The sequence below is a fragment of the Abramis brama genome, assembly GCF_963993115.1.
Source record: "Abramis brama genome assembly, chromosome: 13".
NCBI lineage: Eukaryota > Metazoa > Chordata > Actinopteri > Cypriniformes > Leuciscidae > Abramis > Abramis brama.
In genome coordinates this window covers 17,997,358-18,023,233 of record NC_139975.1, presented here as the reverse complement: position 1 = coordinate 18,023,233, position 25,876 = coordinate 17,997,358, and the positions used below count along the sequence as shown (strand labels likewise).

Genomic DNA, 25,876 nt, shown 5'->3' with positions numbered 1-25,876 from the left:
GATAAAAAATAATTCAAGAAATCCCAATAATAGGTTCATAATGTCTTTATTTTATTGAATAAATTAGATGTCCCACCCCCCAAAAATAAAACAAAGTATGTGCAAGTACCCAGCTGCAAAGTACCAGGATCATTCCAAAAACTGAATGGAAAGAAAGACAAGACACAAAAATAAACAAACAGATGGGGTGGTGATCACAGAACACCAGAAATCTGTATAATGGCCATCTGCAATGAGGTCCTCCCAGAAACATCATCTATTGGCATTGAAAAAAGTGATTTCAGCCGAGTTCTACGGTGGCCCTCTCCAAAGCAGAAATTAGAAAACATAAACCCAAATAGAAAGCTCAGACAAAGACACAAGCTTGTAAATATGGCAGCAGATGTGAAGTGATTTAGACTGAGATTTGAGAGTGACATTATTTGAAGGACATTGAGCCACATTCACAGAACATCACTACTTAAGAGTTTTCAACACCATCAGAAAAAGAAAAGTGCAAAAAATTGTACAAGCTTGTTACTAGGGCAGCGCCCAAAGGACATTTTTGTACCTTATTTAGCCCTAAAACGTTCACAGCAGTACCTTAAAGATACATACTGTATGACTACTCTAAGGTACTAATATGCACCTTTTAGGGGTAGATAAGATACAAAGTCGTCCCTTTAAAAGCACTGTCCCAGTGACAAGCTGTTGTGCCCCTAAAGCAACCATTTTTGCATATTTATGTCTAAAAGTAAAGGAAGGCAGGACACAGAGTTGGTCGGAAACTGATTACAACTCTTTTTCCAAGTTGCAAGACTCGCACAAAACATTTCCTGTGAGATTCTGAGGAAATATCGCTAGTGGACAGGGGCAACATGTCACACGCATTACGTGGAGAAACAGCTTTAGTGGTTTGTGTTACAATAATATTTTAGCATTGGGGTGATGATTAATGCTGGTATAGCAGAAGAGACTTCCTCTTCACACACTGTTCAACAAAACCAGACTGACTGGCGCAAGGAGTAAAAACCAGCAGAATTTCAGTCGGCACTCACAAATAAGATCAACAGAATCCCAATGTGTACTATGAGTTCAAGAGAGAGAAACATATGCCAGTAAGTCACTACATGGAAATATAAAGTGTAAATGTAACAACACCAACAAAGGACTCAAAGACAGTAAACATACACAAAATTATCCCAGTCTGGGTTAGTATAACACACAGCATACATATAGAAGGACCACGTTTGCATCATCATTACAGGACATGACAGAACAATAAAATATCCAGTGAGCACATCAGTTAAAATATTAACGTCTCTGTAGCACAACAGGATCCAGAGAAGATCTGTAAAAGAATAAGACCTCAAAAGAATAAAAGTATCAGCCCCAGAGTCCAGATCTGATAAAGACAACCACATCTGATGTTGACGCTCATTGCTATTATTGAAGGATTATGGGTTTGGATGTGCAATCACAACAGACTGAAGAGTCTATTCTGAAGGATAACAGATATTCATCTGTGGAGGACATACAAATGCCCAATGCTGAGGACAACAAGGATGTATGAGACTGGAAAACATAAATAACGTGCACACCACAATGGACAAAGTCAGCTGATTCATCATGATTCAGATAGAACTGTGAGTAAAGATCATAGTCCAGACTTCTCCACTCTGAAAGGTAGTCGATTGTCTAAGTCACCTTGTCAGAAACACTTCTTTGTGAAGGTCATTTTTCGAAGGAGAAAGGGAAGCGTGAGACAGGTGGAAAAATGTGCTCTGGGCTCTGAGGGAGCGTTTAAACTGGCAGCAGCAGTCAATACAATCTCCAATACAGGACTTTCCTTTAGTGTAACAAAGACCTTCTTTTGAGTAGCAATAAGTCGCATTCAGTCAAATATGGTCGGGAATATCGGATTTGGCATTACAGCACTGATCCAGAGGTCAAAACCAGAGAAACTGGGGCTGCACGTAGGATTATGGATGCTAGTCAAAAAGATGAGGTTTGTAAGGGTTAAAGTGTAGTTATTAATACTCCCAGAACAACACATTCAGGGAGCAGAGATAAACTGACATCTATTCCTCTGAAGCAGGAACAGAAGAACAGCATAACGTAACCAATGGGCAATGTCTGTGCAAAACAGAACTATCCAACAGTGCCAAACTTTCATCACGGAGGCCGTTAGCCATCTTAGTGCAGGGGGGCCCATTTATCTCCCAGAAGACCAGCCACAAACACACTTCAAGAGTCTTTTTTGCTTCAGAACCACCTGAACACCTCATTCTGCAGTCCTCTCCCTCAGTCTTCATCGCCTCCCATCAGGAACCCCAGTATGAAGTCATTGGCTTTCTGACGATCGTGTAGTGTCTGTTTGCCAGCAAGGTTGGGAGGAGGCCGAATGAGGAGGCTTGCGAAGAGAGTAGCTGGACAAGAGGTACAAGAAACAATACAACAGTAACGCACCTGAATGTTTGCAATCTGCTGCCAATAGAATAAATGCCGTTTCACACGGGACATGGCAAGTGGTGGAATCGCCACGTGGCTGCTGCTTTCTCTCATAGTGGAAGCGCTTTGTGCAGTTGTGGCGGTGCTCGCGTCGCGGTCTCAGAGCGAACATCGCCATATTTACAATCGACAAGGTAACATTTGTATTTACTAAAAACTAAATAGATTACACATAACAAAAATGGTGTGTTTGTGTTATTTATCACTTCATGGGAATATGACTAGCATAGTTTTCATGTCAGACACAGTTAGCTTTTTATCTGGCAAAACAACTTGTGCACACACACACTATGGATTTTATTTCTTCTTTTATATCTCTGTATGATATTTTTGATTGGGAAATTCCACTACATTTAAAACAATCTTCTCCATCATGTTTTGAACATGAGCTCAGTGAAATTTTCCATGACTGGTTGTTAAAAAATCTGTTCAATAATTGGTTAAAGCCTATACAGCTGCGCTGCCGCTCACAAAAAAGATAAAACGCAAAGAGATGTGCTTGTGGAAGAGGCAGGATTTTGGGTGCTCGAGCACCACCAGTGAAAGCGTTTTGCTACTTTTTGCTCGTCTCCCATTGCATCACATTCCCGTGTGAAAGGGCCTCAAGTCAGACTCACCTAGGAGGTTGGCGTTCAGGTTGTTGTCAAAAGAGTGTTTGAGTAGTTCTCTCAAGAAGGCCATCAGGTAGCGGAACACATTACGATGGGCTCGTGGGAGCTGAGATATTAGCTGTTGTTTAGAGGAAAACAAACAATTAATTCTTAAACTTTGTTTATTTCTAGGTTTAAAATAACATTTTAAACTTAGATTTTTCAATGTGTTAAGAGTATTTTAGATATAATTCCATGATCAACATTAAAATAGTTTTGATTAATCATTTAAATGATCTTGTGTATTATGTATAAATATGGTTGGATAGTTAATACTGTACGTATATATACACTGCCCTACATACACTACTGTTCAAAAGTTTGGAGTCAGTAGGATTTTTATAATATTTTTGAAAAAGTATCTGTTTCTCAATAAGGCTGCATTTATTTGATAAAAAACCCCCAGTAAAAACCATAATACTGTAAAATATTATTACAATTTAAAATAACTTTTGTCTATTTTAACATATGTGATGACAAAGCTGAATTTTTTATAATTTAATACAATTATTTACTTTCAATAGAAAGTTAAATGACAGCATTTATTTGAAACAGAAACATTATAAATGTCTTTGTCACTTTTGATCAATTTAATGCATCCTTGCTGAAAAAAATATATATACTGACCCCAAACTTATGAACAGCAGTGTACATCAACCCATTCCAGTTTTTTTTCATGGGAATTTATAGGTTCATGAGTTTGTAATATTTATAATATTTGCACATTATATTAACAGTTTTATAAAATAATCAATGCAATTTAAAGTTTAATTTTTGTTTCTTTGCATCTTGTGTTGATTATTATAAATAAATAGCAATTGAACTACATAGTTTAGACCCTGAAATTGAATTTTTTTGAAATAATGTTTTTGTATGTACCAACTTAGAAGGTTCCAGCTAATTTACATCAATAGCTGAAAGAATTCCTTTCATTTTAAGCAAAATGTACATTGTAACTGAAATATACCCAAATGAATCGGAATCTAATCACATTGAACACAGAATCAAATTGAGAGCTTGTAAATACGAACTGAATCAAGAATATAGATAGATACCAAGCCCTACTACCACAAACAGCATATGAACTATATTGTCAGGACAATACCAATATAATTTGTACCTGTTTGCAGAGGCGGCTGTCATGAGAGCATTCAAGACAGCGCTGATAGAGTTCATAACATAGCACAGGTTCAGGAAGAGCCTCCAAGAAGATCAATAGTGCTTCAGCAACTGAATGATTACAGCCAGCTAACCAGCAGTCAAGGAGAACCACGGTGAACAGTGAGAATGCACATTTTAGCTACAGGAAGAATAAATATAGCAGTGAGAAAAAGGAAAAGACAGGGAGAGAAAAGAAAGAAAGAACACAGTGTCTCTATGGATATCTCAAGGACCATTACAGTAAGACAGAGGGCACATTCTCAGTCTCTCAGTAGCATAGGGAAGAATTGTGTGGGAGAGTCCAGCCAGTCAGAGCAGTTTTAAAGGGAGCCACTCGGTCACATTCACTGAAGTGACAGGCATTAGCATTTCTATGCTAAGTAACTCTGAGAGCCCTGAAAGAGATTTGTCCAGACTATCCACTAGTAATCAATCTGCTGGGAAAATCTTTAGCTCTTTCTATATATAAATTTTTTTTTTTTTTTTGTGGGAAAGGATACGGATGGATTCAGGAATGCTGGTGTCCAAGCAGTCAATAATACTTTGTAGCTCTTCTTGCAGGCCAGGGGTCTGGAAAAGGTCCTCCTTTAATAAAGAAAAAGAAAATAATCTAATTAGTAATTTGAGATGTTATGGCTAATCATTGGTGCATTCATGCTTTATTTTGTTTACCTGCTGGCAGGCCTTGGTGTAGAGGTGATTAACAAGCAACCAGACCTCTTTGGGAATCTTCAGAGGTTTATCCTCTGTTCCAGAATTGTCCAACAAGGAATACATCCGGGATTTCTCCTGAGAAAATTGAGAATTGTCTTAAAGCTATATTTAATTCTGTATTCAATTTAAGAAGAGCGATATAAATTTAAAGATAAATAAATAAATTTTAGATAAATTGAAATTTAAGATATAAAATATCTTATAGCACTTTGCACAATTCAGTACACTTTGGTGTCTCATTATTATTCTTTTTTTAAAGCACTAGATCCAATGTTAGTGTCTTTAAATATACAGATTATCAGACATTATTATCATGATCACTTTGTTTAAAGTCCCCCTATTACAATTTTTTGGATATTACCTTTCATGTAGTCTGTAATATAGCTGCTTGTGAATGTAAAAGGTCTGCAAAGTTTCAAAGATCAATGCACGATAAATGGGGTTATTGTTTCCCAAAAGAAAGAACCGATTCTGAACATTCTGAAACAAGTTGTCAGTTGTTCCTGTTTTTAGCATAATGCCAATCCCATATTAGCATCATTGGCTGCTAGGCCTGTTAAATTTTAAATTTTAATTCCAAATATTAATCGAATTAATCGGTTTGTATCACTGTTTATCAAGGGCTGAGGAAGCCTCCGGAGCTGAAATTCAGATATTGTAATGAGTGTGTCTTTTCCAACATGCGCTGTAAGCGGTAGACCAATCACAACAGACTGGGCCATCTGACCAATCAGAGCAGAGTAGGCTTTCGGAAAAAAGGGGTTTAGAGAGACGGAATCTTTTATCAAACAGTTTCAGACACTGTGAGAAAACAGGTGATGCTGCAAAGTATGAGAAACTTTGTGTTTTTCGACATTGGAGGCTTGTAAACCTATTGTAGGAGACCTCCAAAACAAAATGAAAAACCTTTCAAATAAAAAAGGGGCACTTTAACCCTCATGTGGTGTTCGGGTCATTTTGACCCGGAGAAGATTTTCTTTTTCCCGAAAATACTAGTTAATGTTATCGCTTTGGACTGAAACTTAGTGACTTTTTTCACAAATGGTATAACTACTTCTGAAATGTTTTGTGACAATTTTCTTAATTTTTTAGGGGGAGTTTTGTCACCTTGTCACTCTTGTGGTGTTCCCGGTCAAAAATGACCGGACTACAAAAAATAGCTTATAAATCACTCATTATGCAATATTATCACCCAATATTGGATTCAATCTTTTTGTCAACTTGTTCTCTTTCAATTAGGACTGGTTTTATATTTCTATTTGCATCTGATTAATCGTAGGCCTCATTTATTTGAGAGTAGGCATCTAATTTTTTGAGTAAAAAAAACATTATTTTTGAATAATTTTGGAAATTTTAAATAAATTCTGAAGAAAATTGGCACTGTTGATCACACTAGTCTACTTTAATTTTTCACCAGGAATTGTGTTTTGAAAAACTTTTATTTTGTACAATATGGCACAGAGTTACACTTGTGGTGTTCCCGGTCAAAAATGACCGGACTACAATAAATAGCTTAGAAATCAATCATTATGCAATATTATCACCCAATATTGGATTCAATCTTTTTGTCCACTTGTTCTCTTTCAATTAGGACTGGTTTTATATTTCTATTTGCATCTGATCAATTGTAGGCCTCATTTATTTGAGAGAAGGCATCTAAATTTTTGAGTAAAAAAAACATTATTTTTTAATAATTTTGGAAAAATAAAATAAAATCTGAAGAAAATTGGCACTGTTGATCACACTAGTCTACTTAAACTTTTCACCAGGAATTGTGTTTTGAAAAACTTTTATTTTGTACAATATGGCACAGAGTTACACTTGTGGTGTTCCACTGGGCCATTGAGGGCCATTGTGGGCCATTGTTTCAATGGGCCATTGAAAGTGAATGGGAGAGACCAATGCAACCAATGAATGGAACAACACAAATTATGTATCATTTTAAAGCTTAGAATCTCAGCTTTTTAATGCATCTAATCACTTTGATCAACTCCTAACGACTGCTGAGTTATCACTCTAAAACTGAGTGTACCCCCCGCAGGCGCCACCTAGCTGCGAAATAAATAATCATAATATTTTTCAAAACTATTACCTTGATCAACTTAAAATAGGTGTCATTTGAAAGCTTAGAGTCTGAAATTTACAATGAATGTAGCCAATTTGATAAACTCCTAAGTAGTGCTGAGTTATTTGCTGATAAATAAAAATAAATAAAATCATAATTTATAAACTACTTTTTTGTATTACATTCAGCAATATGTCAAATACATCATACAGCTCTGATAGTCCTGTGTCATATGTCATTTGAAAGGTCTCAATGAGTAGAATACAACAAGCATAATTGTTTCAGGCTTTTTTACTAAACTTGAGCGAGGTTTTTCTAAAAGAAGCCCTTCAAGAGACCCATGTGTAAACCATGTATGGATGCTGAATTTTAGACACATTTCCGCTCGTAACTTCATGAAACATGCTCCGATTGTGGAAAATGACACATCATTATTTACAGCAGATGCTTACAATTAAAATGAGTCCAAACTCAACATGATCCATAACTCAGAACTAAAGATATTCCTCGTGGAGTTCTAACACAAAAAAAATCACAGACGCACAGACTCACGTAGCCAATCAAGGTAGCTTAGACTTGGCCTTTTTACTCGTATCTTCATGAAAATTATATCGATCATGAAAAATGGCACATCGTTATTTACAGCAGGAGTTCACGATTAAAAAGAGCCCAAACTCATTATATTCCATCAATCAGATCTAAAGATATTCCTCATGGCGTTCTAACACAGAAAATACCACAGACGCACCTAGCCAAGTATATACTCATGAAGCACTCTCGTTTGGTTTTCGCTCATAACTTCACGAAGCATGCACAGTTCGTAGAAAACTGTACATCATTATTTTCAGCAGACTATCACTATTAAAAAGAGCCCAAACTCAGCATAATCCATCACTCAGATCTAAAGATATTCCTAATTGAGTTGTAACACACAAACCCCCACATACGCTCACAGAGCCTTGAATATAGATGTAGCCTAGCATTTATGTCCCGTTTTAACTCATAACTCAATGAAGCATGCATAAATTGTGGAAAATGGCACATCATTATTTACATGAGATTGTTAAGATTAAAAAGAGCCCAAACTCACCATAATCCATCACTCAGATGTAAAGATATTCCTCATGGACTTCTAACACATGTCTCTCCCATTCACTTTCAATGGCCAATTGAAACAGTGGCCCTCAATGGCCCAGTGGAACACCACAAGTGTAACTCTGTGCCATTTTGTACAAAATAAAAGTTTTTCAAAACAAAATTCCTGGTGAAAAATTAAAGTAGACTAGTGTGATCATCAGTGCCAATTTTCTTCAGATTTTATTTTATTTTTCCAAAATTATTTAAAAATAATGTTTTTTTTATTCAAAAAATGAGATGCCTACTCTCAAATAAATTAGGCCTACAATTAATCAGATGCAAATAGAAATATAAAACCAGTCCTAACTGAAAGAGAACAAGTGGACAAAAAGATTGAATCCAATATTGGGTGATAATATTGCATAATGAGTGATTTCTAAGCTATTTTTTGTAGTCCGGTCATTTTTGACCGGGAACACCACAAGAGTGACAATGTGCCATTTTGTACAAAATAAAAGTTTTTCAAAACAAAATTCCTGGTGAAATATTAAAGTAGACTAGTGTGATCAACAGTGCCAATTTTCTTCAGATTTCATTTAATATTTCCAAAATTATTCAAAAATAATGTTTTTTTTACTCAAAAAATGAGATGCCTACTCTCAAATAAATGAGGCCTACAATTAATCAGATGCAAATAGAAATATAAAACCAGTCCTAACTGAAAGAGAACAAGTGGACAAAAAGATTGAATCCAATATTGGGTGATAATATTGCATAATGAGTGATTTCTAAGCTATTTTTTGTAGTCCGGTCATTTTTGACCGGGAACACCACAAGTGTGACAATGTGCCATTTTGTACAAAATAAAAGTTTTTCAAAACAAAATTCTTGGTGAAATATTAAAGTAGACTAGTGTCATCAACAGTGCCAATTTTCTTTAGATTTCATTTAATATTTCCAAAATTATTCAAAAATAATGTTTTTTTTACTCAAAAAATCAGATGCCTACTATCAAATAAATGAGGCCTACAATTAATCAGATGCACATAGAAATATAAAATCAGTCCTAACTGAAAGAGAACAAGTGGACAAAAAGATTGAATCCAATATTGGGTGATAATATTGCATAATGAGTGATTTCTAAGCTATTTTTTGTAGTCCGGTCATTTTTGACCGGGAACACCACAAGTGTGACAATGTGCCATTTTGTACAAAATAAAAGTTTTTCAAAACAAAATTCTTGGTGAAATATTAAAGTAGACTAGTGTCATCAACAGTGCCAATTTTCTTTAGATTTCATTTAATATTTCCAAAATTATTCAAAAATAATGTTTTTTTTACTCAAAAAATCAGATGCCTACTATCAAATAAATGAGGCCTACGAATAATCAGATGCAAATAGAAATATAAAACCAGTCCTAACTGAAAGAGAACAAGTGGACAAAAAGATTGAATCCAATATTGGGTAATAATATTGCATAACAAGTGATTTATAAGCTATTTTTTATAGTCCGGTCATTTTTGACCGGGAACACCACAGGTGGAATTGGGTTGTGAACACCACACAAGGGTTAAAGAACATAACAGACATAAATTCAGCCACATTGTCTTTGAAAAGGGGCCACAAATAACATTCCTCTCCCATACACACACACACAGAAACATGTTATGTGGAGAACAGTGACAGCCCCAAGACCGCAAAACAATATAAGGGGACTCATGCAATTAGCAGAAATGCAACTCATGCTGAGACACAGAAGCAAGATCAGAGTCAAAAACAACTGTGAAGAACGGCTGACTCCAAATTACAAACACTGATTTGTGAGGCTGGTTTCACCATGCTGTGAGCTGCATCCTCTCCCTGCTTATCTAATATCGTTGGCTGGTGAGCAGTGAGTTGGGTGGGGAAAGGAGGGGCAGAATACAAGCTGAGAGATTCAAGCCTCAGTGGCATTCATTAGCCTGAACCTGCAGAGTGACTGCAGCAAGCTGACCTGTGTGAACCGGCAAGCACCAAAGGCTGTCACACTGGGACAAACATTTAAAAACAGGACAGTCACCCTCAATCATACATGTAGGCCCTGATAATAGCAGCTGTCCTATTGCATGATCTAATGAGTCTTTTCTGTGCATGAAGAGGAACTTTACCTTTTCCATGCAGCTATCCTCTCCCTGAGAATCATGCAGACCCAGAATGATTGGTCGGAAAGGAGTGGTCAGAGCAGAAAGGAGTAAAGGAGGGAGGAGAGATGAGACAATAGAGAAACATTGCGTAATCACTGAGAAGACAGACAGTATTGCATAATTACAAATAAGCAGCTTTCAGCTACCAACAGTGATCAGTGAACAGCAGAGATAGAAACATAAAATGACTAAAGATGATTGACTACTCTCTAAATTAAAAACTAATTATATTTTGAGAATATAGAGGAGAATGGAACAGTGATGAACAACACAGAACATTTGCATGATGACCAACTGCTCCTGAACAAGCTGTATCTCATCAAAACATTCTCTTTGTACATGACTTCTTCATTGTAGCCTCATGTCAGAATCATGTCAACCCTGAAGGTATTTCCTTATCTAAAATCTGGGGACAAAATTCCTCACCACTGTCTGTCATTACTTTCCACTGCCAAGAAAGTGAGAAGACGACTTTCGTTTTTGTAATGGCAGCCACTTATCTTTACTTAGCCATGTATCCTGTGATAATAATCCATCTAACCAACTGCAGCTGCGGCTTGTGCCTCACCAGATCGATGAGTTTGGTGATGGGGATCTCACGGATGGGCTTCTTCATACGGCACAGAGTCTCCAGAGATGTGCCAAAACAGCTGGGCAGATAGTTTCCAGAGAAAGTGATGAAGTAGTCTTTTCCCCGGTCCAGATGAAGCACCAGAATGTCCTCGATTTTATCCTCACCAGAGTTTAGTAGTGTTACAGAATCTTTACTGACATACACCTCTAGGACGATCTCCATTGTCTCATCTATATAAAAAAACAGGAATATTTGAGACAGTCTGGTAGATGGGCGCAGTCTGCATCATAAATTAACAAATTCAGATGACATCATATTTGTGTCCTCTCTATCTGATATGGGCAGTTGACATGACATTTCTTCATAGAAAATAGCCTTTTATTTCTTCTATTTTCATAATTTGGCAAAATTATCCATAATTGTTTAAATTTGTGATGCATTGGAATTCTTTTTCCAAAACTAAAATTAAAGTTTTAAAATACACTGAAAAAGTCAAATTTCTTCCCTCCAAAACTATTTTGGCCAAATATTTCCCAGTAAAATGTTGTGGTCCTCAGGGAATGCACAATGTGGATACAAATTAGGTATATTTATTATCAAATTGGGATCTATTTTCAAAAAATACATGAAATGAAATTACATACTGCCCAACTATAGTGTCTAAATGTATCTTGATAATCAGGAAGTAAAGGAAGACATTATCAAACATTAAAAGAATGTCATTCTTTTTTATGACAAAAATACAGGACTGAAATGAGATACTCACTAGGGTCTAGTACCCCTTCGTTGGGCTCAGCACGTAGCCAGGGCTTACAGTACTGAGAGTCATTAAGTTTAGGAATGAAGGCAAAGGTGCAAGCAACCTGTCCATCATTAGTGATGAGAAAACTCTGACGCTGCAGCTGACGGAACTTCACATTCTCAAAGGTGAACTATGGAATAAAGAACAGAGATAATATGAAGATGTGTTTGAATGGTAGTGTATGAAGCTGTAAACATACACTACCAGAAGAAAATATGAAAGACGTCAGTTTAAAATAGAAATCTTTCAATCTTTTATAACATAATAAATGTCTTAATTGTAACTTTTGATCAATTTAATGCATCCTTTAAAAACAAAAACAAATCTACACACTGACCCCAACTTTTGCATGGTATTGGTATTTGCATGTGTATTGTCCTTAGTATGCAATGATGAAGTGATTCCAGGTGATGCTGATCAGTTTATTTTTATAGTCTTTTCTATTTTAAAGACACTGCCCCAGTGCATTCAGTCTACAAGCAATTATGGCACATGTGATTAGCCTATAATCCACTCACAGTCCAGAGAAGTGCTAAGATTGTGCAAACATTATCGACCCTCCACTGATATATGGTGGGATCTCAGAGAGAATGGAGGCAGGCCAGAGGATCAATGCAGTTTGTCAGAGGATACACTGACCTGTCTGTCTCCCTGTCATTACTTACCTCCCTTCGGGTTAGGGACAAAGAGGGCAGAAAGTCATTTTCCATTCTGTCCATGTCCCGCACAATCTCTTCAAACACCTTCTTGTAGCGCTGCTCTATCACCATTTTCACCTGCAGCACACACATAAAATGAATGTGATGGTCTCAACTCCTTTATTGGAGCATGATGAATGGAGTTATCCTCACCCCGACACTAAAGACAGAGCTGACGGGTTTGTGGTCACTGGTCTTTAGCTCCATGTGACTGCGGTAGTGAAGTTGCTTTACGTTGCTCCCCCTCCAGAGGATACGGTCGCACCAGGCAGGTACTCGACATTTCCCACTGTCAACGCACCCCAAAGAACAAAACCAAATTATGATGTGACAATGTCATTTTTTTTTCTTTAAGAGCATTTTAACAGCAAGTGATCTTCAATGTATAAAGGAAGATGTCCTGATGTCCAAAAACTTTACCTTGAGTCCCATCCATCAGATTTAGCATCATATTTGTAAGTTGGGATGAAAGTAATATCCCCTTCCATGAAATCAGCGAAGGCACGTTTAGTCTTTCTCTGGATATTCAGCTGGCAGAGTGAAACAGAAGATGCAATTAAGTGTGCTTTCAGAACAAAAATGGAAGTCTATATTTGGCTACCACTTAAAGAACTGTCACATACACACACAGGAAAAAGAAAAGAGGAAGCAACAAAGAATAACATAAAACCAGATAAATACAGTGGGGTGCATTAGTAAAAGAGAACACTAGTGGAAAATATCTTTGTGTTTTTTCATTAAAAATGTTAATAAAGTAATATTAATAACATCATAGTTTGATTGAAATGTTGTGGATTGAAAAAAACATGAATTTCAGAATTGTATACATGTAATTTATATGCATATAAACATTACATATTTATAGTTCAAATATATATATAAATTAAGTATAAAAAGCTTTTTCTATTCATAACTTTAGACTCAAATTGTTATCACAACTGGCCACTTTATTAGGAACACCTTGTTAGTACTGGGTTGAAACCCATTTTGCCTTTAGAACTGCCTTAATTCTTCGTGGCATAGATTCAACACGGTGCTGGAAACATTCCTCAGAGATTTTGGTCCGTTGACATGATAGTATCACGCGGTTGCTCCAGATTTGTAGGCTGCACTTCCATGATGCAAATCTCCTGTTCCACCACACAATCAAATTGAGCACAAAGGTGCTCTATTGGATTGAGATCCAGTGCCTGTGGAGGCCATTTGAGTTTAGTGAACTCATTTTTATGATCAAGAAACCAGTTTGAGATGATTTGAACTATGGGACATGGCACTTTGTCCTGCTGGAAGTAGCCATCAGAAGATGGGTACACTGTGGTCATAAAGGGATGGACATGGTCAGCAACAATACTCAGGTAGGCTGTGGCGTTTAAACAATGCTCAATTGGTACTAAAGGGCCCAAAGTGTGCCAGGAAAATATCCCACACCACCAGCAGCAGCCTGAACTGTTGATACAAGGCAGAATGTATCCATGCTTTCATGTTATTTACGCCAAATTCTGACCCTACTATCTGAATGTCGTAGTAGAAGACCAGGCACTGTTTCTCTAATGTTCTATTGTCTAATTTTGGTGAGCCTGTGTGAATTTTAGCCTTAGTTTCCCGTTCTTAGCTGATAGAAGTGGCACCCGGTTTGTCTTCTTCTGCTGTAGCACATCTGCCTCATGGTTTGACGTGTTGTGTGTTCAGATATCCTCTTCTGCAAACCTTGGTTGTAACGAGTGTTTTTTTGTATTTCTGTTACATTTCTATCAGCTCCAACCAGTCTGACCATTCTCCTCTGATCTCTGACATCAACAAAGCAAATTCGCCCACAGAACTGGATATTTTCTCTTTCTATGTAAACCCTAGAGATGATTGTGCATTAAACCTTTCTTCTCCACATGCCTAAATGCATTGAGTTTCTGCTATGCTATTGGCTGATTAGATACTTGCGTTAACGAGCAGTTGAATTATTGTACTAATAAAGTAGCCAGCGAGTGTATACCCGTATTATATATATATATAAATAAAGGATAAAATATTATAATAAAGAGGTATCATCCCCAGGTCTCACCTGATCATACTCCTGAAGCCTCCGTAATTCATTCTCAGCAATAAGTCTCTTTACTTCCGTGGTATCACTCAAACATAGTCTGTAGTTAAGATCTCCAAGCCAAATCACCACACTTAGAGGATAAATCATAAGCATTGAAGCATTTAAATATAAGTACAATATTAGCTTAAAATATAGTTATCTAATCATGGGTTCACAATGGCTACACTGGATGACAGTGACACTCACTCATGTTTCACTATATTGAGAGGGGGGTATTCCAGCAGGTGGAAACTCATGCGGGCACAGATGTCTTTGTAGTCCTGGTTCCTCCTCTCAAAGTCATCCACATGCGCCGCCAAATGAGAGTTCACGAAGCAGAAGCTGGTATTGTGAAACACAAAACGGACAGCCACTCCTCCTTTATTCCCCTATAGTAATGGAGTAATAAAGGTAGGTTAATCTTATCAGGTAACCGAGATTGAACTACTAATAGAAAGTATCATTCGATTTGTGGTCATTTGTCATTTGTGTAATCAATACCACTCTAAGATTTACACCATATCTAATACAAATACAACAAAAGATATGCATTCTATGCCAAAAGATAGGCTAAAATGACTTCCAGTTTTGACAAACCACTTCCTATTTTAACAAATGCAAACATACCATTTTATTCATGAGGCCAGTTCCCACAGACTCAGAAGCCACCTCTCTAATGTGATCTTTGTGCACCTTGTTGACATACACCACCAACATCATTCCCACTAGGCGAATGATACGGACCTGAAGACAACATACAGAACTTCATGAAAAGTCCACAAACAATGAAAGCGAGCTGCAAATACTTTCTTCAGTTGACTACCAAATGCTACTTTCAGGGTGCCACAGGAATGATTAGACTGTTCTTTGCATTTTAAATGCTGAATAGCATAAATCAGCTGTCGTTCACTCACCTGTATGTATCTGGCTTTATGGTGGAGGCTTCTCTCTACTGCATCAACCCATAACTGTTCTTTGGATGAGTCCATATAGAAAAATGCCTCTGTGCTCAGGTCCAGCTCCTGAAATCTGACAAAAAACACAAGAAAACAATTAGACAAAGCATACAGCACTATGACCTTAATCAATCAAACCTATTAATGGACAATTTATAATGTGCAATGATCCATTAAGGGTGAAATACATTAATGCTTGTCACAAAACTGCAAAAAAATGGGGTTTCCCAAACATGGCCCCATTTGCATGCTACACATGCATTTCCAGATCTAACAATAGCCTGGTGTTCATTACAGACTTGCGCAAAAACTTTGCGATATTTTCTAAATGTCGATAAAAAACTATTGCGAAATGGCAACGTTTCCATTAACCAATGTTATGTGACAAAAACAAAAAAATTTCCTCTCGCGATAAGTCATTCCAAACATCATGGCAACGGATGTTAGTAAGTTTATGTATAATCGCAGCCACAAGCCACGTAGGCTTGTTATTCAAGCATTAAGGGCAAGGAAATTCCCTTATACTTGGGAGCGTCCACATGTGAGGTGTTTCTGGGTGTTTCTCCCACCTATTTTCTTCGAGGTCTTGATAAATAGTGACATTTCTTTGTTGTTTAGAATCCAGAATTCCTGTAATTCTTTTGTCTTTTATGAGTTTAATAAAGAACTCGATCTCGTCATCTGTCCAATAGAGTTGTGCCGATAGACGATAGTATCGTGTATCGACGATAGTCAGAGATATCGCTGCTGGCAGATGCCTTTGACGATATCAATACGATAATTAGCTCGTTTTCCCATTAATGTATTCATTATTATTATGAAGCTAGTATTGTTATTAAATTAATTAGGAAATACAATTAATTTGCCTTGCCTAAATTCATAACGACATCACCACATAACCACAATTGCCACATCACCGACGCACGTATGAGATCCATTCAAATTGTCAAGAGTGCTTGAATTTACAGACGCATCATTCTTATACAGAGCCAAGATGAAGACGGCATCATTGTTCGTCAGTATTTTGTTTCCATAGCACATTTACAAAACATTTAATGACACTAATAACACTAAAAACAACACAATTACAAAATATTAATGATAATAATATCACTAAAATATAGTAACAGTCTTTAGTTCATGAACGCAGCACAACTGCCATCTGTGAAAATCAAAAGCAACTTCAAACACTTGTTTAACAACAAGTAATATTCTTCTAATTGTTTCACTGTCAATAATGTAAGTCCACAAGAGAAATATTAAGCCAGTAAATTAAGATAGTTGCTATACCGTTAAAATCCACCGTCGTCTCTGAGAGAACGCGCCGTTAATGCAGCGAAAGCTCAGTCCGTTTCTGCTTTCACTTTCAGGGAATGAGCGCGTTTACATGCACGTTATTAACTTGATTATGCTGAATAAATTGACAATGCATGTCATGTAAACACATTAACCCGTTTTCCTTTATCGGAGTCAAGTCATAAGTTTAAGTATACCGATCAACTTTTAGATTTTTGCCTTTGATTTCTCCCGGCATTTAAAACACTACCCGCGTTCTCTGGGCTTATTGAAGTGCATCCAGACAGAGAGAGCACTGGTAGGAGGACATGTATCACAAACTCCGACTCTTTCTTGAACTAAGAAATTATTAAAACGTGTTCCCATCTCGTGCAGAAGTACAGTCAAAATGCTGCATCTGTAACTGCATGAGAGGATAATGTGTGTCCGTAAATTTCCCGCTGACATGTTGAAATACTCTGAGTCAGATACAAGAATGATTATAGGATCTTTTTTTACCTCACTATACCGGGAAATAAACTGATTTAGCCTATTAATAAACACTCCACCTTTGCTAGCAAAATAGAAAACAATTTTCATATATAAAACAAACTAATAAAACAAGCAAATTAACGAGTAAATAAGCAAGTTAATAATCAAATAAGTAAGCCCCGCCCCCCTCACGATAATATCGTGTATCGCCGATCTCACAGGCTGACGATAGGACGATATGAAAATGGAGCATATCGCCCAGCCCTACTGTCCAAACATATCGTGCCTTCTTTAAAGAATGATTGACTTTTACGTACAGCAGGTGACCTGTAAATGCGAAAAAACTGTTTCCATTGCAGTTTTGCAAAATAATCCTTTTTCAAATTGCCTGAAAAACCACCTCATGCGAGCGTAAAAACTTCTTTTGGGATATATGGGAATTTTTGCAGTTTCCATTGGCCGTATTTTCAATTCCTAATTTGCGCAATTTGAAGGGTAATGGAACGCAGCTAATGTTTCAGATTCATTATTTTGGAGCGAGGGGCTATTGCTTTGCCACTCACCCCAGTGCGTAGACATCTGGAGGTTCTGGGTCACAGCGAAGCCAGGGCTCAAGACTGCTGTCAGGGGACTGACCATTCACATTCCAAGTGCCCAAGAAGAACCTGTAAAATACAGTGACTTAGTGACACCTAGAATCAGTCAAAACAAAATGATTGACATTATGTTTTCAGGCATGTGACATTCACCGAAAGTTCTTAATGTCCACATATTCTTTCTCTTTCTTGCCGAGGCGATACTTAAGCAGGCCTTCCCTTGACCCTGACTGGCTGCTCATCATGGTCTGTCTCATGGTGTAGTTGGATGGGCTGTCAGACCAGGAAACGGAGCGGTCTACAGACTGAAATCTGCTACAAAAAACAACACAGAGTTTAACAAAGCTGAAAATGTACAGGCTTCTGCATTTAAAACCAGTAGCACTCACTCATTTCTGACAGGTGTGGCATTCAGTGCAGAGGGTGGTCTTTCTTTAGCAGTCAGGCCTGCCGTGAGGTTACCGGTAGTCGATGGCTTGTATGTGCCTTTTCGAGGGGGAAGAGGGGGCACTGGTGGAGGTGGCGGCTCTCGTTGTGCAACTATACGGTTTTGTTGGTTCTTCTTCTCTTCCACTTTTATACAATGGTTAAAATTTTCTTCAAAACCAAAATCTGTTGCAAGCGAGAGGGCGGAGTCTATAAACATAGAGAGGAACAGAGTAGTTACAGAACGTTCATGGTCTTTGGTGCATCTGGCCATGTAACCCAATGTGAAAATGGTTATGTTCTGGCATTTTTAATTCCATACCTGTGTTTGAGGGCTTTGCTAAAACACTGTTGTTGATGTTGTTTGAGGTGGATTTGGAGGTTCCTCTTTGAGGTGGAACAGGAATGCAGTCTTTGACTGGAATAGGTACAACAGGCTCCATCTTCCTAGGCAGTGAACTCCTCCTCTCAGCTAAAGGTGGACCATTTAACAGTGATGTTTCATATGTTTATGAAAAAAATTGAGAATGGCCTTCAAAACATATTTAACAGTGGTAGTTTGATGAAGGTTTAATATTATCATTTTAGTACAGGCAGCTCTACTTATAAGATTTAACAGTAAAGCACAGGTACAGGCACACTGTTTCATAGTACAGTGGGCATAAACTCTTTGATGCAAGACCCTAAATCTGTACATTCAGAGTACCATAAACAAAGTGACCTCAGAGGGATATGCATTTTTAAAAAATCAACATGTCAGAATACCAAAACAAGAAAAGCAGGTTTTTATGGTTTTCTATTTTGAATGTTTCCCTGGTCTGGATATGATCTGTTGTCATACCAGTCTGTAGACTTTGAGTTTCACAGACAAACATTCTGCCCATTAATGTCTAGATAACCTGCTGCCTCAAAAAAACAAAAAACATTTGATGTCACTAATCTGTCAAAATCCAGTGATTATTTCATCCTCAAAATTTGTCATTCTAACCTGACAGATTTCACAGTAAATCGAATAGTGTATGAGCACAGATGAGCAGACTATTCCATCCAGTCAGAGGATATCAAACATGATATTTTGAGGTGATTTTAGTAGACATATTGTAATGTATGATACGACTTATAATAGGCTTAGTAACACTCGCCTCAAACATCTGTCACAATTTGTACAGGTCATACTGACTGCGTCTACACCCAAGAGTTCATCCAAATCCATTTGGATGTTTCTTCCTTTTTTTTGCAACTCAGAAGTCGCTACAACTACTGCAGTCAAATCCTGCACATCCATGTTTGTTTTCTGTCATGCATTTCCTTGCAACTAGCACATTTAGTTCTGAGCAAGTTTGTTGTGTTTTGGAGCGACATAAAAGTCTGGTAGTGTGTGCTCATCAGTCATTTAGTGTGTGACATCCAGTCTTTCTCTATAGCCATTTACAAAGTTGGCAAGTGTATGATGTCCAGTGTTTTAGAAACTTTTCAGATTTTAAAAGTCCTGTAGTGTATTCCAGCTTTAAGTAGACTTCAGCACACTCTCAAACAAGATACATCAGCCAATGGATGATGTCAGGAAATGAAGCCTATGCCTCTAAGGTAAGAGTTTGAAGGACAAACATACCCTGAGCTGAATATTACAAGGTGTGTGGAAACAAATCAGAGAAATCATGCAGCAGGTGGTCTAACCTTTGACCCGATTGTGGCTGTAACAATATAAACTAAAGTAAACCAACACCAAAAATGTATATCTGTCAAATTTTCTGCCTGACACTGAGGTCAAATTCTTCCAAGAAGCATTCATTACTGACAAACATATAAAACTGGGTGTTGGTTACCCTGGTAAATAAATGATTAGAGTAGTTAATAAATAAGAAATGTGGCTTGATGTTTGTGGAAGCATCCTGTGGAGGGAAAATGAGGTATATCACCTTGCTGTTTGGCCTTCGTCACATGTTGTAAGAAAGACTGAGTGTGCACGTCATCCTGCAGCTCCAGCAGAACCTCTGGCATTCGCTCGCCTCGAAGACGAATCCGTACCGTTGCTGTTGAGGAACAGTGTCACTTTCTCACATCCAAACATCACAGCTGTACATTTGATTCTTTTTCAAAAGCATTTTTCTTAATTTTCTTAATTAAGGCAGTATGCATTAAGAAACCTCCCATAGTATACAAATCATATAAATAACAGTGCATATAATCTTTTGCAATTTCATACAGTTTATAAAAAGAAAATTAAATGGATAAAGGTAGCAATAAGCTGCTTAAGCTGAACGCTGCTACAATACACTGCTTATGGCCAGATAGATATGATTCAACTGAAAATTATGTAACATTTATTATCCTATGCTGATGTAATAGTTCAAAAACACTACATTAACGCTTGGTAAAATGGCCAAGAAGGAAAGAAATATGAAAATAATTGAATTGAAAACAAATAATTAATTTTACAAAAGCTGGCTCATTAAAAAAATAACTTACTGTTAATCGAGATGTCAATGAGAAGCGCTTCTTCAGCCTCTAAAAGGGAAAAATTAAAGAAAGTCAGAGAGAGGTATGTTATACAGGCTTTTAGGGGACTGTACCAGGATATGTAAAACATAGCTGCTGTCTATGGTGACAAATGGTTTTCAAATATTTGATCATGGGAGAGAGATTTTATCATGCAAACTTGTTTTATAAGCCTCACTCACAGAGACCAAAGGTGAAAAATATTATAGTGAGAAGAGAGCAAATGTATTTGCAATATTACAAAGTCCTTCTGTAAACTATAAATAGTCATTAGAAACTTACCTCGAACTAACTGAAAATGGTTATTGATGGGGATGGACAGCTGGGGCACTTGGCTTAATACAATTGCTTCAGGGTTTTCCAAAATATCCAACCTAACAACAAGAGACTCATTCATGAAAAGTCCTACAAGAGCAAATAACCCATCTCATAAGATTTCCTTCTACTTATTGCTCCAGGATATTAACATAGTTGGTTCATACATTTAGGTTTTTGAAAGAAACAAACTCAAAAACAGGGTGATAACACCATTTCTGATCACTTAATAAGTTTAGCATACAGCACACTGAGAATGATACACTACCGTTCAAATGTTTGGGGTCAGTAATATCTTTTTTTTAAAGAAATATATTTTTTAAAGGAATTAAAATTGATCAAAAGTGACAGTGAATACATTTAAAATGTTACAAAAGATTTCCACTTCAAATAAATGCTGTTCTTGTGAACTTCTGAAATAAATTGTATCACAGTTTCTACAAGAACATTGACAATGTTTTCAACATCGACGATAATAAGAAATGTTTCCTGAGCAGCAAATCATCATATTAGAATGATTTCTGAAGGATCATGTGACACTGACTGGAGTAATGATGCTGAAAATTTAGAGAGAAATTCGTATCTCATCAAAAACAAAGCTTCAGAATACAGAGGGTGGAGGGAAGCTATAGAAATGCAGCTAAATACAGTGGAGGGCTAATTGCAGACCATATTTCACTCTCTGACAATAACAGTGCCAACCCCAGGGCATCAGTTTCCTCTTATGGTCTTGCCTCCATTTCACTCAATGGGAAATTCAATTACAGTGGATTATTGGAAAAACCTTCAGATTTCCCTGCCTGAGTATGCCATGCAAACACATGGAGGCAAGACTAGAACCCCTCTGTGCTGCCAGTGAGCCCGCTCTCTCTCAGTCTCAGAAGACGATAATTGCTGTAATGGATGCTGTTGCCAGGAAACACAGCACTTATGAACAAGGGAAATCTGGCCTAGACTTACTAAGCAATCTCATATTCAATCAATACAAATAACAGCCTAATGTAGTGATGATGGTTATAATCTGCTCATGCCAAAAATATCTCCTTCCTTTCTGAGGTTAAACCATGGCACTCGTTGCCACATCAAAGTTCAATTGACAACGTAGCTCAAAAATCCACCCCAAAGGTCTGTCAGGCTAAATGAAATACTGTAATATAGAGCTGCACGATTCTGGATAGATTCTGAGAATCACATTGTTTCTTTTTTTTTTTTTTTTAAATTAGAGATCACGATTCCCCGTCAACTCTGAATAGACAACTAAACAAAACAGTCTATTTAAAATATATATATATATATACCACCTACTGGCGTAATAATGATTTTATTTGAAGCTTCAAGTTTCAAAAGGCGATTTACTCTATTTTGATCGGTACAGTAGACATCAGTGTTTATATCTGAACTATACACTTTTATGCCAGTACTGCTAATACTTTGTGGTTAAAATTATTTTTGTGAAGTTCTTTCATACCTATACATGACAACTGCTCTCTCTCTCAGCGGCAGCGCCAACACAGTTCAGAGTGTTCGCTGGGATCGTACATGTCAAAGGTTTAATAGACATAGGCGAATCATCATCATTTAAGAATAAGATCGCGTAGGTGTTTCAAATTCGCAATCTTTTATTAATTCGTGCAGCTTTACTGTAATATACTTTTATTAGCTTGTTATACTTTCAGTGCTCCTTAAAAAGATGCTTGAGCATTTCAGGTTAAAGACGGAGTTCATCCAAAAATGTAAACTCAGTCATCCTACTCACAAGCAAGGCATTCTAAACCTAAGGCTTTCATCTTCAAAACACATATTAAGATATTTTTAATAAAATCTTTGATATTTCTGTCCCTCCACTGAAGGTCCATTCCAACATAACTTTGACTCTTCAAAACGTTCATATAGAGATCGTAAAATAAATCCATATGAATAGAGCAGTTAAGACTTCTGAAGAGTTACAATCACTTAATAAGATTAATTTTTATTCACATATAAATACTAATGAACATACACATAGAGCTCATTAAACATGCTAAATGGACGTTCAAAAATGCTTACTTGCAACGCGAGAACCAATGACGATTGTTCTTGCGTTACGCACATATGGTTGAGCTGCCGTTGACCATATTTGATGTGCTCCATGTATGTGCGTTGAAATATTTATGTCAAGTCAAGTCAACCTTTATTTTTATAGCACATTTAAAAACAACAGAAGTTGACCCAAAGCTTTACAGATCAAGCAAGAATAAATAAAAACATTTAAATACAACATCATACATTCTATCAGCTTCAAAAACCCATTTCATGATCTATTCAAAAGCCAAAGAAAACAGATATGTTTTTAAAGACTTAAAAATGGCATATTCATAAATGTATGTGAATAAAAGCCTAAATTCATTTCAATTTTGGGTGAACTATCAACAGTGTACCTTGTTATTTTTGTTAGAAGATTATTTTCATTACAAAGGGATTCAACAAATATAATTTTTGACCTCTTTTACCCAGTCAGTTCCCGAGCTTTGAGTAAAGCTGAGTGTGTACACTTTTAATGCAGTTAAAGAGTTTGTGTGCTCATGTGAGGCTTATTAGGCTCTAGGACACCGAGGTGGAATGCAGCATAATGGGCAGCATGCTGGCATGCAACGAAAGCCACACTAAACACCATCTGACTGCACAATCTTTCACATAGTCTTCTCACAGCTATAGTAACCGGCAAATAGATTCAAATATAATGGACCGTTTTTTCACTTTTCTGGGGTTCTTGCTTCTATAGGGGTGAATATGAGACTACAGCTAATATGATTTTTGCACTCCCATTTGCTCCAATAGCAAAATAAAGAACCATGATGATAGTGTTTCCTTGTCTTTGCAAAAAAGGAAAAAATATTTGATTACGGCAGTCAGAGGACAAAGATGTCAAATTTACAGCCATTGGCTGCCATTCCCACAGCTATTGTATTAGAAACACACTTGCAGCTGTTAACTAGTTGTTTGTTTGTTTTTTGTAATTTAATGCCAAGGTAATATAACAAAATATAGCGTTATGTACATTACATTTTTAAAATGAAAATACAAAAAAAGCTTAGATAATATATAATAATTGTAGGAATGCTTCATCACAGTCAGTAAAAAGGGTCCATAATCATGAATTTAGCCATGTCTTGTTAAAAAACAAACAAATAGTAGCCTGTTAAAAGCCAGCTGCATTCTCAAGATAGAGATTCTAGTTTGATAGCTAGCAATTAGATGTCCTCCGTTTGTGGGTTTGGAAACTAATCATGTCAAAAGGCTAAAAACGACCACACAATCATCAGTGTAATAACACAAACAGGCAGCAGCAATAAACCACCTGACAGAATGCGCAGTTCAGTCCAACAGAGATTAAACAGCTGCTCAACTTTCTCAGGCTTTAACATTTTCTTCTGCAACTAACCCTGTTTTACACATAAAAGTGCAGTTTAGTGTGAATAAAGTGGAATGAAAAACTGAGATCGGAGTCTACTCACTTAAACTGTCCAGAACACTGTAACAGGGACAGGAGTCTTGGTTCTTTCTGTCCGCTTCTGAGCTCGTGTCCTCTAACAGTCTGAAAAAAAATCACTGTCAAGGATTCAATTGAATAGCAAGAGGCAGAGAAAAAGGGTGGAAAGCGTGACGACTCATGGCTCTCTCCCTCCCTCACACACACAATCAAAGAACTTGTTGGACTTTATACAACTTCATTAGGTAACGTCCCTAACATACTCCAAGATGCGTGAAAATCATAAAAATTGTCTTCTTTTTGTAGCCTCCAGCTGCAACGTCATACCTTACATACACATCATATCATATCAAGTGACATGACAATGTCACACAATGCTGTTCCAAGTTATTCCTAGGAATGTTAGACCATTGATGGAATATGGTTGGATAAACGACACTTCTGTCTGACAGCAGAGAGAAAACAGCAACAAAAATTGACAGCATTTGTATTCTGTTAAGCCTCTTTATTACATTGCCATAACGAAAATAAATGTTATGTTTACCAATACAGCTAGGCTAACAAGACATGGCTAAATGGCTTCAAAAGAGACTACTATAGCTCTTAACAAAATGAAAATGAACAACTGAGCTCCCAAATAAAGGATACGGCCAAACATTGGCTATCTGAAATCCCGTATGAATGCTCCATCGTGAATGTTGTTAAGTGTGTTGAATTAAAGCCGTCAGGCGGCTAGCTAACAGGCTAAACTCAGCGGCGCGAGCGAGTGTTTTCTCATGTCAGGCTCCACCCCTCACCGCGCGTGGACTCAGTGCTGGACTTCCGGAGGGCTCGCGATTCAGCTTGTGAGCCGGTGTGGAGTCATTGAACTCCGGAGAAAACAACACCTATCGAGTACGTGTGTGTCAAATTTTGGGCGTAAACAGAGAGAGTGGTCACGGTTGATGACAGTTTTGTTGCCGCGTTAATAAACCAATGACATTTCAAGTGATTCTTGTGTTTACGTTGACCATAATCATGACGTCCCCGGTCATGAATGAGTTTCGAGGTCATCATCATCGCGCTCTCCCGAACGCAGCAACATCACTGGGTGTGTTCTGCGCTGCTCGGGAACGTCAAAGATACGCAACTTTTTCGCATATTCACTGTAAACACAGTGTCTGCATTGTTTAAATATTTGTCATTGCAGAGACTTCGTCAAACGCCCTTATTTAAATCAGAGGGTTGTTCCTTCATTTTCTATAAATGTCAAATAGACCATCAAACGGATATAGGGCTGATTCATGTCCTTTTGGTTGCATAATGTTTTCTTTAGAAGGATAAACAATATGTTGCAACTTGTAAGTTTATTCCAGC

The 25,876-nt window shown here is 37.2% G+C and overlaps 1 protein-coding gene across 4 annotated transcripts; it reads right to left on the bottom strand.

The window, feature by feature from the left end:
• Positions 1 to 29: 29 nt before the first annotated feature.
• Positions 30 to 25,574, bottom strand: ocrl (OCRL inositol polyphosphate-5-phosphatase). 4 transcript variants are annotated; one of them, XM_084132886.1, is made up of 24 exons: positions 25,169 to 25,574; positions 24,546 to 24,625; positions 21,019 to 21,110; positions 20,707 to 20,745; positions 20,157 to 20,270; positions 18,560 to 18,709; positions 18,201 to 18,447; positions 17,965 to 18,126; positions 17,779 to 17,880; positions 15,407 to 15,521; positions 15,120 to 15,236; positions 14,700 to 14,881; positions 14,472 to 14,583; positions 12,836 to 12,945; positions 12,569 to 12,704; positions 12,383 to 12,493; positions 11,682 to 11,847; positions 10,910 to 11,145; positions 10,306 to 10,329; positions 4,974 to 5,090; positions 4,802 to 4,886; positions 4,261 to 4,388; positions 3,108 to 3,219; positions 30 to 2,408 (listed from the first exon to the last, which is right to left on the bottom strand). In XM_084132886.1, the coding sequence occupies exons 1-24, from the start codon at positions 25,208 to 25,210 to the stop codon at positions 2,284 to 2,286; spliced, it is 2,904 nt and encodes a 967-aa protein (XP_083989012.1). In that variant the 5' UTR covers positions 25,211 to 25,574; the 3' UTR covers positions 30 to 2,283. The 4 variants fall into 4 exon arrangements, with proteins under 4 accessions (XP_083989012.1, XP_083989013.1, XP_083989014.1 ...); XM_084132887.1 differs by having other exon boundaries at positions 17,965 to 18,123; positions 25,169 to 25,353; XM_084132888.1 differs by lacking the exon at positions 10,306 to 10,329 and having other exon boundaries at positions 25,169 to 25,353.
• Between the last annotated feature and the right edge of the window lie 302 nt (positions 25,575 to 25,876).